Source organism: Mus pahari, chromosome 13 (assembly GCF_900095145.1).
Source record: "Mus pahari chromosome 13, PAHARI_EIJ_v1.1, whole genome shotgun sequence".
NCBI lineage: Eukaryota > Metazoa > Chordata > Mammalia > Rodentia > Muridae > Mus > Mus pahari.
In genome coordinates, this window is record NC_034602.1 from 7,053,432 (window position 1) to 7,066,994 (window position 13,563).

The 13,563-nt window shown below is 36.1% G+C and overlaps 1 protein-coding gene across 1 annotated transcript in view; it reads left to right on the forward strand.

Annotated features, from left to right (window-relative positions):
* Kiaa1841 (KIAA1841 ortholog) overlaps positions 1-13,563 on the forward strand; it is a 61,271-nt gene that overhangs the window by 9,644 nt on the left and 38,064 nt on the right. Inside the window, exons 5-10 of the mRNA XM_021210765.2 lie at positions 1,274-1,367; positions 3,432-3,670; positions 6,699-6,757; positions 9,413-9,573; positions 12,998-13,084; positions 13,187-13,297. Coding sequence (XP_021066424.1) covers positions 1,274-1,367; positions 3,432-3,670; positions 6,699-6,757; positions 9,413-9,573; positions 12,998-13,084; positions 13,187-13,297 — 751 coding nt within the window. The remainder of the gene's footprint in view (positions 1-1,273; positions 1,368-3,431; positions 3,671-6,698; positions 6,758-9,412; positions 9,574-12,997; positions 13,085-13,186; positions 13,298-13,563) is intronic.

Here is a 13,563-nt window from a genome sequence, read left to right on the forward strand (position 1 = left end):
GGAAGTCATAGGCTTTAGAAGCCCACAGAAGGAGTTACTTTCATTTCAGCTGCTGTCAAAATATTGAAATAGAAATTTAAGGACACATGCTCTACTATGTTCATAGCAGCCTTATTTATAATAGCCAGAAGCTGGAAAGAACCCAGATGTCCCTCAACAGAGGAATGGATACAGAAAATGTGGTACATTTACACAATGGAGTACTACTCAGCTATTAAAAACAATGAATTTATGAAATTCTTAGGCAAATGGAAAAAGAAGTCACTAGATATGCACTCACTCATAAGTGGATATTAGCCCAGAAACTTAGAATACCCAAGATACAATTTGCAAAACACATGAAACTCAAGAAGAAGGAAGACCAAAGTGTGGATACTTCATTCCTCCTTAGAATGGGGAACAAAATACCCATGGAAGGAGTTACAGAGACAAAGTTTGGAGCTGAGATGGAAGGAAGGACCATCCAGAGACTGCCCCACCCGGGGGTCCATCCCATAATCAGCCACCAATTGCAGACACTATTGCATATGCCAGCAAGATTTTGCAGACAGGACCCTGATATAGCTGTCTCTTGTGAGGCTATGCCAGTGACTGGCAAATACAGAAGTGGATGCTCATTGTCATCTATTGGATGGAACACAGGGCCCCCAAAGGAGGAGCTAGGGAAAGTACCCAAGGAGCTGAAGGGGTCTATAACAGTAATATGAACTAACCAGTACCTCCTGAGCTCGTGTCTCTAGCTGCATATGTAGCAGAAGATGGCCTAGTCAACCATCATTGGGAGGAGAGGCCCTTTGTCTTGCAAAGATTATATGCCCCATACAGGGGAATGCCAGGGCCAGGAAGCAGGAGTGTATGAGTTGGGGAGCAGGGCAGAGGGAGGGTATAGGGGACTTTCGGGATAGCATTTGAAATGTAAATGAAGATAACATCTAATAAAAAGTTTGTTTAAAAAAAAAGAAAAGAAAAGAAATTTACTTCGAGAAAAAGAGGCTATGCTGTGCTTTTGAACCCTCAACTTAGTTTGGAATACTACATCACAATCTTTTGAAAATGTTCACTATAACATTAGCAGTTTATGATTCATTTTCTATGTTTCTTCCATTTGCCTTTAAAATATTAACATTAAGGCAAGAATGCCACTTGACAAATACCACTTTAACTGCCTTGAAAACTGCATTTGCCATGTTACCATGCCATAAGTAAAACCCATTCTCAGCTAGAAATGCTAACCCATCCCCCTTTTTTGTATGTGTCTGTTTCTGTATTTAAGGAAGACATAGTATAGCTACCACAAGGAATTGCTCTTCAGAAAGTGAAAACTGTACTGCTCGTAATGCTGGAGAAGAGACTGGAGAACCTGAAGGGTAGGAGGCTAGTTGTCTGTTGGATGAGATTTAATACTGATATTACCTCTAACTGTGAAAGTACATGGTTGGTGCTAATGTCCATCAGCTACCATACTTTAGGGGTTTACATTACACCATTGCTGAACCTCTGGGGTCAGAATCATCCATGCATGAACAACAAAAATAATACCTAACACATTGCTTGCTTGTGTTATTTATACATTTTTGGGGGGTTTCATAAAAAATTGACATATTTTTAAAAAATTAGAAATAACATCTAGTAACATAGAACATTGGAAAGTAAATTTCAGTTCCCAAAGAAAAATCTTTTAAGTATTTGGTTCTTGGAGTTTATTAATGAGATTAGATGTTTATTTTAGAACTATTTTAATATAATTGCTATACAGATATTTAAAAATCAGAATGTATTTCAGTATGCTTCAGCTTTTGATATTTTGAATTGTTCTATATATTTCTTATAGGTCAAGTTGCATGCACAGAAAATGATTACTTGTTTTGGTAAACAGTACACCATATAATTATCAGTTAATGAATATACAAAACATTTTTCTCTAAAATATCCTTCCTGTATCTCTAGATTTATGACATATTAATTTGTTTGCATAAGACAAAATTCATCTACCTAGCTACTTTTCTTCCTCCCCACCCTCCCTTTCTTCCTGGTGCGGAGTCTTGAGCCTAGGTACTGTCCATGCTAGCGAAGCCCTCAGCCACTGAGCAGTATCTGCAGCCCTTTAGAATTCATTCCGAGTCAGAGTCTAACCAGGTTCCCAGGCTAACCTTGAGTGTGCCACTGTGTGATGTGTCCTATAGTGAATATGGTGGTCCGGGGTAATTGGTAGGGATCAGCTTTCTCCCACCACCAGTTGGATCCCAGGGATTAAACTGAAGCCATCAGGTTTGGCAGCAAGCATCTTCCCACTGAGCCGTCTTGTTGGGCTGGTTTTAACTGTAATATTTTTTCTCACATCTCAATTGTATGTAAAACACTGATTTTGTATTTGGAATTTGTAAAATTGAATTAAGTACAAAGTAATTCACATTTGTAGTACTTATTTCTTCCTATTTCCTTTTTGTAGACATGAAGTCAATGCATCAGGGCTTTTGTTTTTATGTATGTATATGACAGTGCCTTTTACTTTTTTTTTTTTTTTTGAGACAGGTTCTTTCTGTCCTGGAACTCTCCAGGTTGTCTAGGCTGGATGTGGCCAGGTCCTGGTCTCCCCAGTTCTGGAGTTACAAAGCATGTCATCACATTGTGCTTTTCAAAGTGGGCCCTGGGAATTGAGTTCCATGTACTTTACCAACTGAGCTATATCCCTACCCCTACTCTTTTTCTTTTAGTTGACTTTTGCATTTTGGACACAGGATGTCACTCTGTAGCTCAGGATGGCCTGGTACTCACTATGTAATACAGACTGGCTTCCAACTCATGGCAATCTGTCCATCACTTCAGGTTCCCATGCCTAGGATTATGCATATGAGTTGCCATACCCAGAAAAATGTATCACTTTTACAGAAGGTAAACTCAAGGAGTATCTAATTTTTGAAGCAAACTTTCAGATATATTATCTAAACTTACTAAATCTGTACTCATTAGTATGTATTTCATGAATGCCTGGACCCAAACTTTGCTGATGCTAAAAGTAGCTAAGTGATACTGGTTTTTAATTTGATTTAAATTTGAATTGTTCTAGTTTTTTTTTCTTTTTCAAAGGTGTAAAGATGTTAGTCATTACATAAGAATCAAAGTCTATTATTTACCCACTCTATGGGAATTAAACTTGAGTAATAACATTTAAGCTGTCTAAACTATTAGTCCTTTAGTAACAATATTTTTAATTACTTTATTAAGTGGATAGCTTGCTAAAATTAACCACAGTCTGAGGAACAATTAGATAGACAAGAAAGGGAAAATCCTGAATATCAAACCCTGTAAAATAGACTTTTGTGGACCAACTCTTCAAATCCCTTTGCTGTCTAACCTCCACTAAATGTCAGTGCTCTTGCCTCTTCTCACGTTCTAACAATCTCATTTCTGTGTAACATTTTCTTATGAAGGCCAAACATGGTGATCCATGTATGTGATGAAGCAAAAAGCTTGAAAGAAGATTTTATTTGCCCACGAGATCTTTTGATATCAGAAATGAAGTACTTTGCTGAATATTTATCCATGGATGCGCAGCGCTGGGAAGAAGTGGACATTTCAGTTCATTGTGATGTTCACATTTTCAACTGGCTGATAAAATATGTTAAGAGGAACACTAAGGAGAGTAAAGATTGTGAGATTCCCGCTTTAGGTAAAAAATAATAATCTGTTGCTTATGTCATCTGGTGGCTGTTTCAGTCCTAAACTGAGATGTAGGAGTTTATTTGAAATATTAATATTTATTCTCATAATACAGAAACTGATGCTTTATACATCCTAGAAAGGATTCTAGAGACTCTTACAAAGGCCTACAAGGTTAACAAAATTTACACAAGGTTTGTTTGTAACGTGAAAAGGCAATGGTGTACAAGATTGTTGAGCTTTGTAGCCCAGATCAAAGCAGAACTGCAAACTGTATTCTCATTTTCTCCATACCATGCACTTATAGTTAAAAAAGGAATGGGGAAAAAATGTAGGTTCACTTGTTCTTGATGAAGCAGTAAAAATAACTTTATTAAGTCTCAGCCCCTGAGTATTCATCCTTTCTGGACTCTGGTAGTCGTCCTCAGGACTTCTGGTGCATACCAGTACATGGCTGTCTAGAGGGAAATCATTTGTACAGTTATGAGCTAAACCAGCTGACATTTAAAAGTAGAAAAACATGCTAACTTGAAAAAACAACTTTCATAAATTATGATTATTCAGACAGGTGCCTGACATTTTTTCTATAAATAAGCTAGTCATGAAAGGAAAATAGTATTATTAGTGATAAAAGGCCAAATTCTCAAGTGATTAAATTAGAGTTTTGGAAAATTTATCTGCTCCAATGTTACTGATAGCTTCTCCATATACAAACCCTTTTCTGTTGAAATACTGCTACTCTTATTAACACACTGACTTTTAAATACCTCTTTCCAATGAAGTGTCTGAATATTCAGAACATGGGTAATTCAGTGAGCCAGACTTTTCCAAATGAGAATTGTGCAGTGGCTAAAAAAGAAATTCTGTAAAGGGTTAATGACTTCCTCACAATGAGAGATGAGTCACTGAGCAAAGCAGCAGTTTATTGATAGGATTCAGATTCTGTTACACTCCGTCTTCACGTACTACTTATCACGTTTTAGTTAACAACACACAAATCGAATGCTGAAGAAGCTGATATGAAGCCAGACATAGTGGTTCATGCTTATAATTCCAGCACATGGGATGCTGAGACAAGAGTATTGCCACAAGTTCAAGGCCAGCCTGGGCTACAGAGTGAGCGTCTGTCTCAGAAAGAAAAAAGTAACAAATATGAGAATTCTGCAATCAGTTGAGATAGACATGGAAGAGATTCACAGGAAAGCCATGCAGTGCCACTCACTGTGTCTTTTTCATTTTGAAGATAATTTTTCACAAATATGTTTATAAGTATTAGGATTATTGTATTTTAAAATAGACTTCTAAAAATTTCTCTCCTTACATAATTTCTAATATGGTAGTTACTGATACATATGATCACATAAACAAGCTGTTTAGGAGTCTCTGTTTTTAAGATTGTAAAGAAGTCCTGAAACTAAAAATTCGAGAAACAGTATTCTTAATGATAATGATAACTGTTAAGGGACATGTATATATGATGATGTCACAGTGAAACCCATGATTTTACATGTTAGAATATTCATTGAAAAAAAGAATAAGTAATCTTTCAATGAACATAGATTTATATATAAGAAATAATATAATCTATGTACTAGACAATATCAGAATATTTTCAAACACATAATAGAGGTTGGGAGTATGGCTCAGTGGTAAAGTGTTCACCTAGCATTCATGAGGACTTGGGTTCAATTCTTAGCACTGTAAGCAAACAAAAAACTATTAATATGCTTATGGTAGTGAAAAGATTTATAAAATTTTATGATATTATAATGACAAAACTAGTGGGAAAGATTTCTAAATAAAAATGTTTTAAATAAAAATTCTAATTCTAAGACTAAGTCAATTTTTCAGCCAAACTGGAGAGATGGTTCTGTGGTTAAGAGCGTTGTCTGCTCTTCCAGGGGACATAGTTTGGATTCCCAGTATGGTGGCTCACAACCATCTGTAACTCCAGTTTTAGGAGATCCTGTGCCCTTTTCTGTATTCCTCAGGTACTGCATGTACACAGTGCAGGCATATATATATACATATATATATGCAAAATACCCACATAGAAAAAAATAAATGTTTTTTAAACATTTTAAATTGTCTTTTAAAAAATTCAAGCCAAAGACCTGATTTCAGATTATATAGTCATAAATATGTGTGTGTATATATTTTTTATATGTGTGTATAAACATACTTCTTTTGTGCTGAATAGTAGCCTGTTGTGAAAAAAGTAAGATTACACACACACACCAAAATTTGTTCACTGCAGTATATTCATGCGTATATAGTAAAAGTCAAAGAAATAGTCATTGCTATAAATATATTTTTTTCCAGAAGCAGTCTTTATCTTAACCAAGAAAGGTACGAGGATGCTTACTTAAATCTCCTATAGTAAAGCCACTGGTTCTTGATTGGATGGTGTATCCTCAAGAACAATTTCCCAAGAAGCTTTCTCACCAGCCTGAGAACCTTTAACTAGAACTGTTACTTGGGAAATGTTGGAATTACTTACCCATTGTTCTGCTACAAAGGGTTTAGAATGGTTTCAGTACCAGAATGATGGAAAATGGCTGGTTTTTTTTCTTCATAAATATATTTCATAGAGATGATAGATTTACTTTCTTCCCCTATCTGTGTGCCTGGAGACCCACTTAGTGTGGCAGTAACGTGTAACTTGAGCTTTTTGTCAGTAAAAATTTTTTATTACATTTCAGAGTCTTTTACATTTTAATATTTATTTACCAGCACTGAATTCCTTTTAGAAATAACTTCCCTAATTAATGCTCTCACTGATAATTGTTTAACTTTTCCTCACTGTGACCTTTTCATGTCATGGTCTTTTGTACTTAATGTGAATCTAATACAAGGACAGTTTGCCAAGTCTCTCTATATCCTATGATTTAGCATTAAATCTTCTCTCTTTTGTAACCAAGTTAACTGATATAAACAAGGAATATCAATTTTTATTAAAGTAACACACTCTTTTAAGATGAAAAGAGAAGACTGGGTTAAATATCAAAAGGAAATTTCGTGCTCTTTCTTTTTATTAGAGCCGGGAAATGTCATTTCAATCCTTATTTCGTCAGAGTTCTTGAAGATGGATTCATTAGTAAGTATTCATTTTAAACATCTAAGCCCCTTTATTGACCTAATGCTTTCTCCCCTATAAATGTATAGAAAGCAAAATAGTTGTTAGTTCAACAGTATACTTTGTAACAATACTTTGTTCTGGTGAAAAGGGGTTAAGACTACTAGGTATCACTTTGTATGTTATATCTATAATTGGAGCAACCATTGTATAATTTGAGACTAAACAGAATAAATTTTATTCTAAGATTTTTGTTCTAACAGTAACTAAAGGAAATTTAATTGGAATATATTGTTTTAGACTTTTTGTTGTTGTTGTTGTTTGCTTGTTTGGTTGGTTTCAAGATAGGTGTGTGTGTGTGTGTGTGTGTGTGTGTGTGTGTGTGTGTGTGTGTGTGTAGCCCTGGCTGTCCTGGAACTCACTCTGTAGACCAGGCTGGCCTTCACCTCAGAGATCTGCTTGTCTCTGCCTCCTAAGTCCTGGGATTAAAGCCATGTGCCACCACTGCCCGGCTTTTTAGACATGTTTTATTCTGTCTTTCATTTATAGTTCAATAAACCAAAAACAAATATCCAACTACTAAACAGTATAGTTTTGTGTTTACATCATAGCTCATATCTATTGCTTAAGAATGGCTGATCAAATATAAAACTATAATATATACATCTATTTCAAGCTACAATATGAAAATATTTATTTTTTTATTTATAAATATCTGGGTCAGCATGGGATGCATAGTCAAACTTGATGTCATAAAACCAAAACAAAAAAATCTTTAGAATTCAAATGGTTTCATGTTTCATGATTAACATTTTATAGTTATCATTTAAATAAATGTTTGGCATTTGTCCCTGATAAAACTGTATAGAGCTGAGTACTACGTTGCCGTGTTGGCAGATGAACTTCTTGGTTTGTTTGGAGTTTACTGGGTACTGTATTCCTTGTACTCCTCGGGGAGCTGGTTATATTGGTTTCAAGCAAGGAGTACAGGAAAAAAATTAGAGTCTTTAAACGTTGAGATTGGAAGCCAAAGCCCTAAAAGATTACTTTTATGCTGTTATCACAGTGTTTGATAAAATACAAGACTACCCTCTCTACTCTTAGTCTAATAAATCCACCTCAGGTTAGAAAAGAAGAAAATGAGAGATCAGATAAAACAGACTGAGAAAATACTTAAATGGCTGAAATTTTAACTCTCCTACCTAGAAGAATGAGACGTAATAACTAGGTTTAACTATAAGAAGCCATTTGAGGGGCTGGAAAGACAGCTCAATAGTTAAGAGCACTGACTGCTCTTCCAAGGACCTGAGTTCAAGTCATAGCACTCACAACTGTATAATTACAAGATATCCTCACAGATATGCATGCAGGCAAAATATCAGTGTACATAAAAAAAATAAAGTAAAAAAAATAGAAGTCTGTTGACTAACTTAATTCGAGAACCCCAAGTGTTAGAGTTGGCCTCAACTCTCCCAGATTCAGCTTCAGTCTTTCAAGAGCAAGCTGGGACTCTTTTATGCCTACCTAAAGCAGACACAGCTGTTATTAAACCTAAGAAACAACCTGAGTTACTCCAGGGTCACATGGAATTTTCAATTTTTGTTTAAATACAAAATGTAGCTATACTGTTGTTATCATATAAGTGCCTCAGGATGCTGCTGTGCTTTGTGAAAGTGCCTCAGACTCCCCCGTCCCCAGTTGCCCTTTCTGCCCATGAAAACAGATAATTCTAATCGTCATCGCCATCATGGAACCTTGCATTTCACAGGGTCAACATGAAATAATGCAATTTAGAGGTTTCTGTCACCCAATATCTTGAGAGATATCAGCTGAGAAAATCATTCCTTAAGGGTTTTTGTTAAGAGTACATCATTGTCATAGTCTGTATGTCTGTCTGTGATAGTCTGTGGACTACCCGATGGGAGGAATGCAAAGTCAACTCCATGCAAGTCAGTCCTGGACTGGTGACAGAATTGCTTCAGCCATGAGATGTTACTCGACAAGAAGAGCGTGTGGTACAATGGTTCTAAAAGCTAGTATATGTTGGCCATGTTCTATTCCCCTGTCTCTGTGATCAAAAACACAAAGGGTTCTGTTCACCCAGGTTCCCCAGGGACTTAAGAGGGCAGAACCTTTTTTCGACTCATAATGAGCCTCTTGCATAAATAAAAAGTAAATGTTATAGTTTAAAAAAAAATAGGGGGCTGGTGAGATGGCTCAGTGGGTAAGAGCACCGGACTGTTCTTCTGAAGGTTCAGAGTTCAAATCCCAGCAACCACATGGTGGCTCATAACCATCCGTAACAAGATCTGACGCCCTCTTCTGGAGTGTCTGAAGATAGCTACAGTGTACTTACATATAATAAATAAATAAATCTTAAAAAAAAAATAGAAGTCATTTGAGTATGAGCTGTAGTATACAGATTAAGATTTATACCTTCTTCAGTCATTCAAAATATATTATTGTTTTAAGTAAAATGAATTAGAAATAATTTAGCTATGTGTGTTTTTAAATTTTACCTATTTAACAGTATATATCAACAAAATTGGCAAAACCCAGTTACTGGCTCTCTATATATGGGTTAGACTTTTCATTAATTTTGTTTGAAAGGTATTACTCTGACAATATAATTTGTATTACTATTTTCAAAATAAATTTTTTATTTTGTGTTTTCAGGTTGAACAATGTATTCAATATTGCCATAAAAATATGAATGCCATAGTAGCTGCTCCATGCAACATGAACTGTATCAATGCAAACCTTCTTACACGCATAGCTGATCTGTTCACACACAATGAAATTGATGACTTAAAAGACAAAAAAGATAAGTTTAGGAGGTAATTCTGTAAACTTTAATTTTAAACTATTTTATTGAGTCTATTTCTACTTAATTTTAGTGAAATTTCTGTTTTAAAAATCTATGAACAATATATTTCTATTTTACTTTTAAATAAACCAAAAGCTTATGGTAAATATTAATGATTAAAATTTTTTATTACATTTGATTTTAGTGTGAGTGTGTCTGTGTGTGTGTGTTGTAGTGTGTGTGTGTGTTATGTGTGTGTGGGGGGGTGTGATGTGTAGTGTTTATGTGCGTGCCAGAGCACATGTAGAGGTCAGGAAACCACTTACCAGTTTTCTCCTTCCACAATGTGGATTCCTAGGGTCAGATTGAGGACATCAGGGTTGGTGGCAGTTACCTTTATCTGCTGAACCATTTTGGTAGCTCTTTTGTATAATGAACATATGAACAGATGGTGGTGATGAGCTATGTTAAGATTAAGACATCATTATAAGGGGGCAAAGTGGTATAATATGAGACCTGTAATAACCATGTCTTGCAGGGGCCATTGAAGTCAGAGCAAAGAGAATATACCTTATGCTAGATTTGGACATAAGCAGAGTTGTTTTTGTTTATTTCTCTTGCTTTATTAAGATCTGTTTGTAAGAGGTTTAGGTTGCTGTGTGGAAAACATGAGGTAAGGGTAGGAGAAGCAAGGAGCTGTGTCAAGAGGCAAAGGTAGTGGCTTGGTGGGAACCGAGGGGCTTGGATAGGGTAGATTCATTGAAGCAGCCGCTGAGTTCAATTACATCATGTAAAAGATTTGACAGATTTGTGAAGGGATAGTGAAAGAAAAGAGAGGATGCAGGATAATTACTAAGTTTTCAACCTGAGCAGCTAGTAATGCAGAAAGGAAAGATTGGGAGGAGAAAGGGGAAATAGAGGAAGAGGAGGAGGAGCAGGAGGGAGAGGCAACTTTAGCTCTTACAGAATTAGTGTACTTCTTGAACATTTGGGTGAAATGTCAGATATGATCATCTAGTGAGGTCAGCATTGTTGTTAACATAGAGATTTAAGAATAGGTGAGGTTTGAAATAGTGAGCCTGGGTAAGATTTCCAGCAGAAGACCCATTAGTACTTTTTGTGGCTTGTTCAAAAAATATTTGCCTACCTAAGGTAAGACAGATATCTGCGTGGTTGGAGAGATGGCTCAGTGGTTAAGAGCACTGACTGCTCCTCCAAAGGTCCTGAGTTCAAATCCCAGCAACCACATGGTGGCTCACAACCATCTGTAATGAGATCTGACGCTCTCTTCTGGTGTGTCTGAGGACAGCTACAGTGCACTTAGATATAATAAATAAATAAATAAATCTTTAGCCAGGCGAGGTGGTGCACGCCTTTAATTCCATCACTTGGGAGGCAGAGGCAGGCAGATTTCTGAGTACGAAGCCAGCCTGGTCTACAGAGAGTAAGTTCCAGGACAGCTAGGGCTACACAGAGAAACCCTGTCTCGAAAAAACAAACAAACAAACAAACAAATAAATAAAATATACTTCTTTAGGCTCCATATCATTTAATTATAATAATCATGTGATAGATGTTTGTACTGGCTAGTTTTGTGTCAACTTGACCAAAAAAAAAGACAGATATCTGCTGTTTCTATTCACTCTGATTTAATTTTTTTGTATAGGATGAAGTAGAAAGTGAATGCTCATTCTCAAATACATTTCTAGTTGATGGAACATATATTTGAAAGACCTTTATTGAGCAAATTACAGGGTCATCACCCCTAGTCAGGTGACTGGATGTGATTTGTTTCTGTGTCCATTTCATTCATAACAGAATGTTAACTTACTCATTCTTCAGTTAATCATACTGACTCTACAATATTTACTTTTTATTTTATTTGTGTCTCTTCCTCTGCCTGGAGGTTGCACATGAGTACAAGTGCCTGTGGAAGTTAGGGGCATTCAATCCCCCTGAAGCTGGTGATACAGTTCTCATAAATTGCCCAGCATGCATGCTAGAACCAAACTCAGGTCCTTTGTAAGAAGAGTGTATACTCTTAACTGCTAAGCCATCTCTCCAACTCAGTAGCATCTAGTCTAAATTAAGGCAGTGCTACAGTAATTTCAGTATTTAGTAACCCAAACTCTCCAGATTTACCCTCAAGGTTACCACCTGGTCATTTGGGTTCCTTGCATTGCCCCACAGATTTTATAATCGGCTTGCTCATTTTCTATTTTTCACACACATGCAAAACGCTTGGAACTAGAAATTAATTCTAAACTTGTAGATCAGTTTGGATTGATTTTAGAATCTTTTTGAAAAAGTGTATTGTGTTGTGCATACTTGTTTGTATGCCAATGCCTACAGAGACCAAAAGATGGCATCAGATCCCCTGCCCCAAGTTACACGGGTTAGGAGCCATGCAGAGAGGACACTGGCATCTGAACGGGATCAGATGAGCATGAGCAGGATGCACCATCTCTCCAGCCATGGCTTTAGAATCTTAATGATACCAAGTCTTACGGTTAGCGAACACAATATAACTTTCTACATACTTATCCCTAGGTATTTAATATCCCACTGCTATTATAAATGCTATTCTAATTTATTTTCTGTTACCAAGAGAATATTAACAAAGGCTACTCATTAGTTAAAGGTTTGTTTGACAGAAAAGTAGCAATCAGGGGCACTTTAAAAAGCCAGTAGACTAGAAAGGAAGGTAAGATCAAAGTGGGTTCTGACAAGTGTGGAACACAGCTCATGCACAGAAGAGGAAACAGGCTCCCTGGGATAGAAGGTGTCCAGATGTTTGCTCTGAATGGTTGCTTAGAAAAAAGAAAGAGATTGGCAGATTGTTAGGGTAAATGGGCTCAAGAGAGGAGTTTTTTTTAAAGACGGTACTAGATTTTTTTAATGTGCTAATCAGGATGGTCCATTAAAAGAAAGAGAAATTGATAATGAAGAGGATTATCTAAGAATTCAGCCCTTAAGGGAATGATAAGTAATGAAATTACCTAAGAACGTACTTGAAAATGGGAATGGAATTCAAAATTCATATGTGGCCTTTAAGACCAACAAAAGTTATACAAAGGGAAATAATGACAGGAAGGACACGTGTAGGAGACTTGAAGCTCAGTTATATTATACTTAATAAGTAGTTACCGTTTATTTCTTAATACTGTACCTAGCATTATTTGAAAACACAATGTAAACCTTATGAGCTTATCATTATTAACCATATTTCATTACTTCTATTTGATTTTTGTTTGATGTACCATTAGAGTAAGTAGGTGCACCTAGCACTGTGTAACACGCACACACACACACACACACACACACACACACACACACACACACACGGAAGGAAAAGAGGAAGAAAGGATGGAAGAGAGGGAAGAAGGGAGGGGGGACCACTAGCTTTAAGATACCAAATGTAGACATTTAATTTATTGATCATTTGTTTTTAATAGTAAACTGTTTTGTAAGAAGATTGAAAGACTGTTTGACCCTGAACACTCCAATCCAGATTCCCGAAACAATGCAGCAACACTCTATCGGTAACATGTTTTTCTTGGTATGCTATATCATATAGCTATATTACTTGCTACATTAAAATCTTTTCTTGAGTGTTTTTTTTTAGCATTTTCTTTTTGTTATAGATGCTGTTTGTGTAAGAAACTTTTAACCAGAGAAACAGAAAGAAGAATTCCTTGCATCCCTGGAAAAATCAATGTGGACCGACATGGAAATATTATCTATATCCACATAAGGTGCGGTAAAGATCAGTTTTGTGTATGAATTTCAAAAGTACTTATAGAAATATAACTTAATTTTTTGGTTTATAGAGACAAAGTCTTATTTGCTATATAATCTGAACTAACTTTGAACTTAATGTCTTCCTACCTCCAAGTGTCAGAATTATATGCAGGCCCCACCATACACATGCTGTATAACTAACTACTTCTATAAGCAGTAGGGCAGCTTCTGAGCTTAATTCTAACTTTGACTTAGAAGAAGGTGCTTTCTTTTTTTTTTT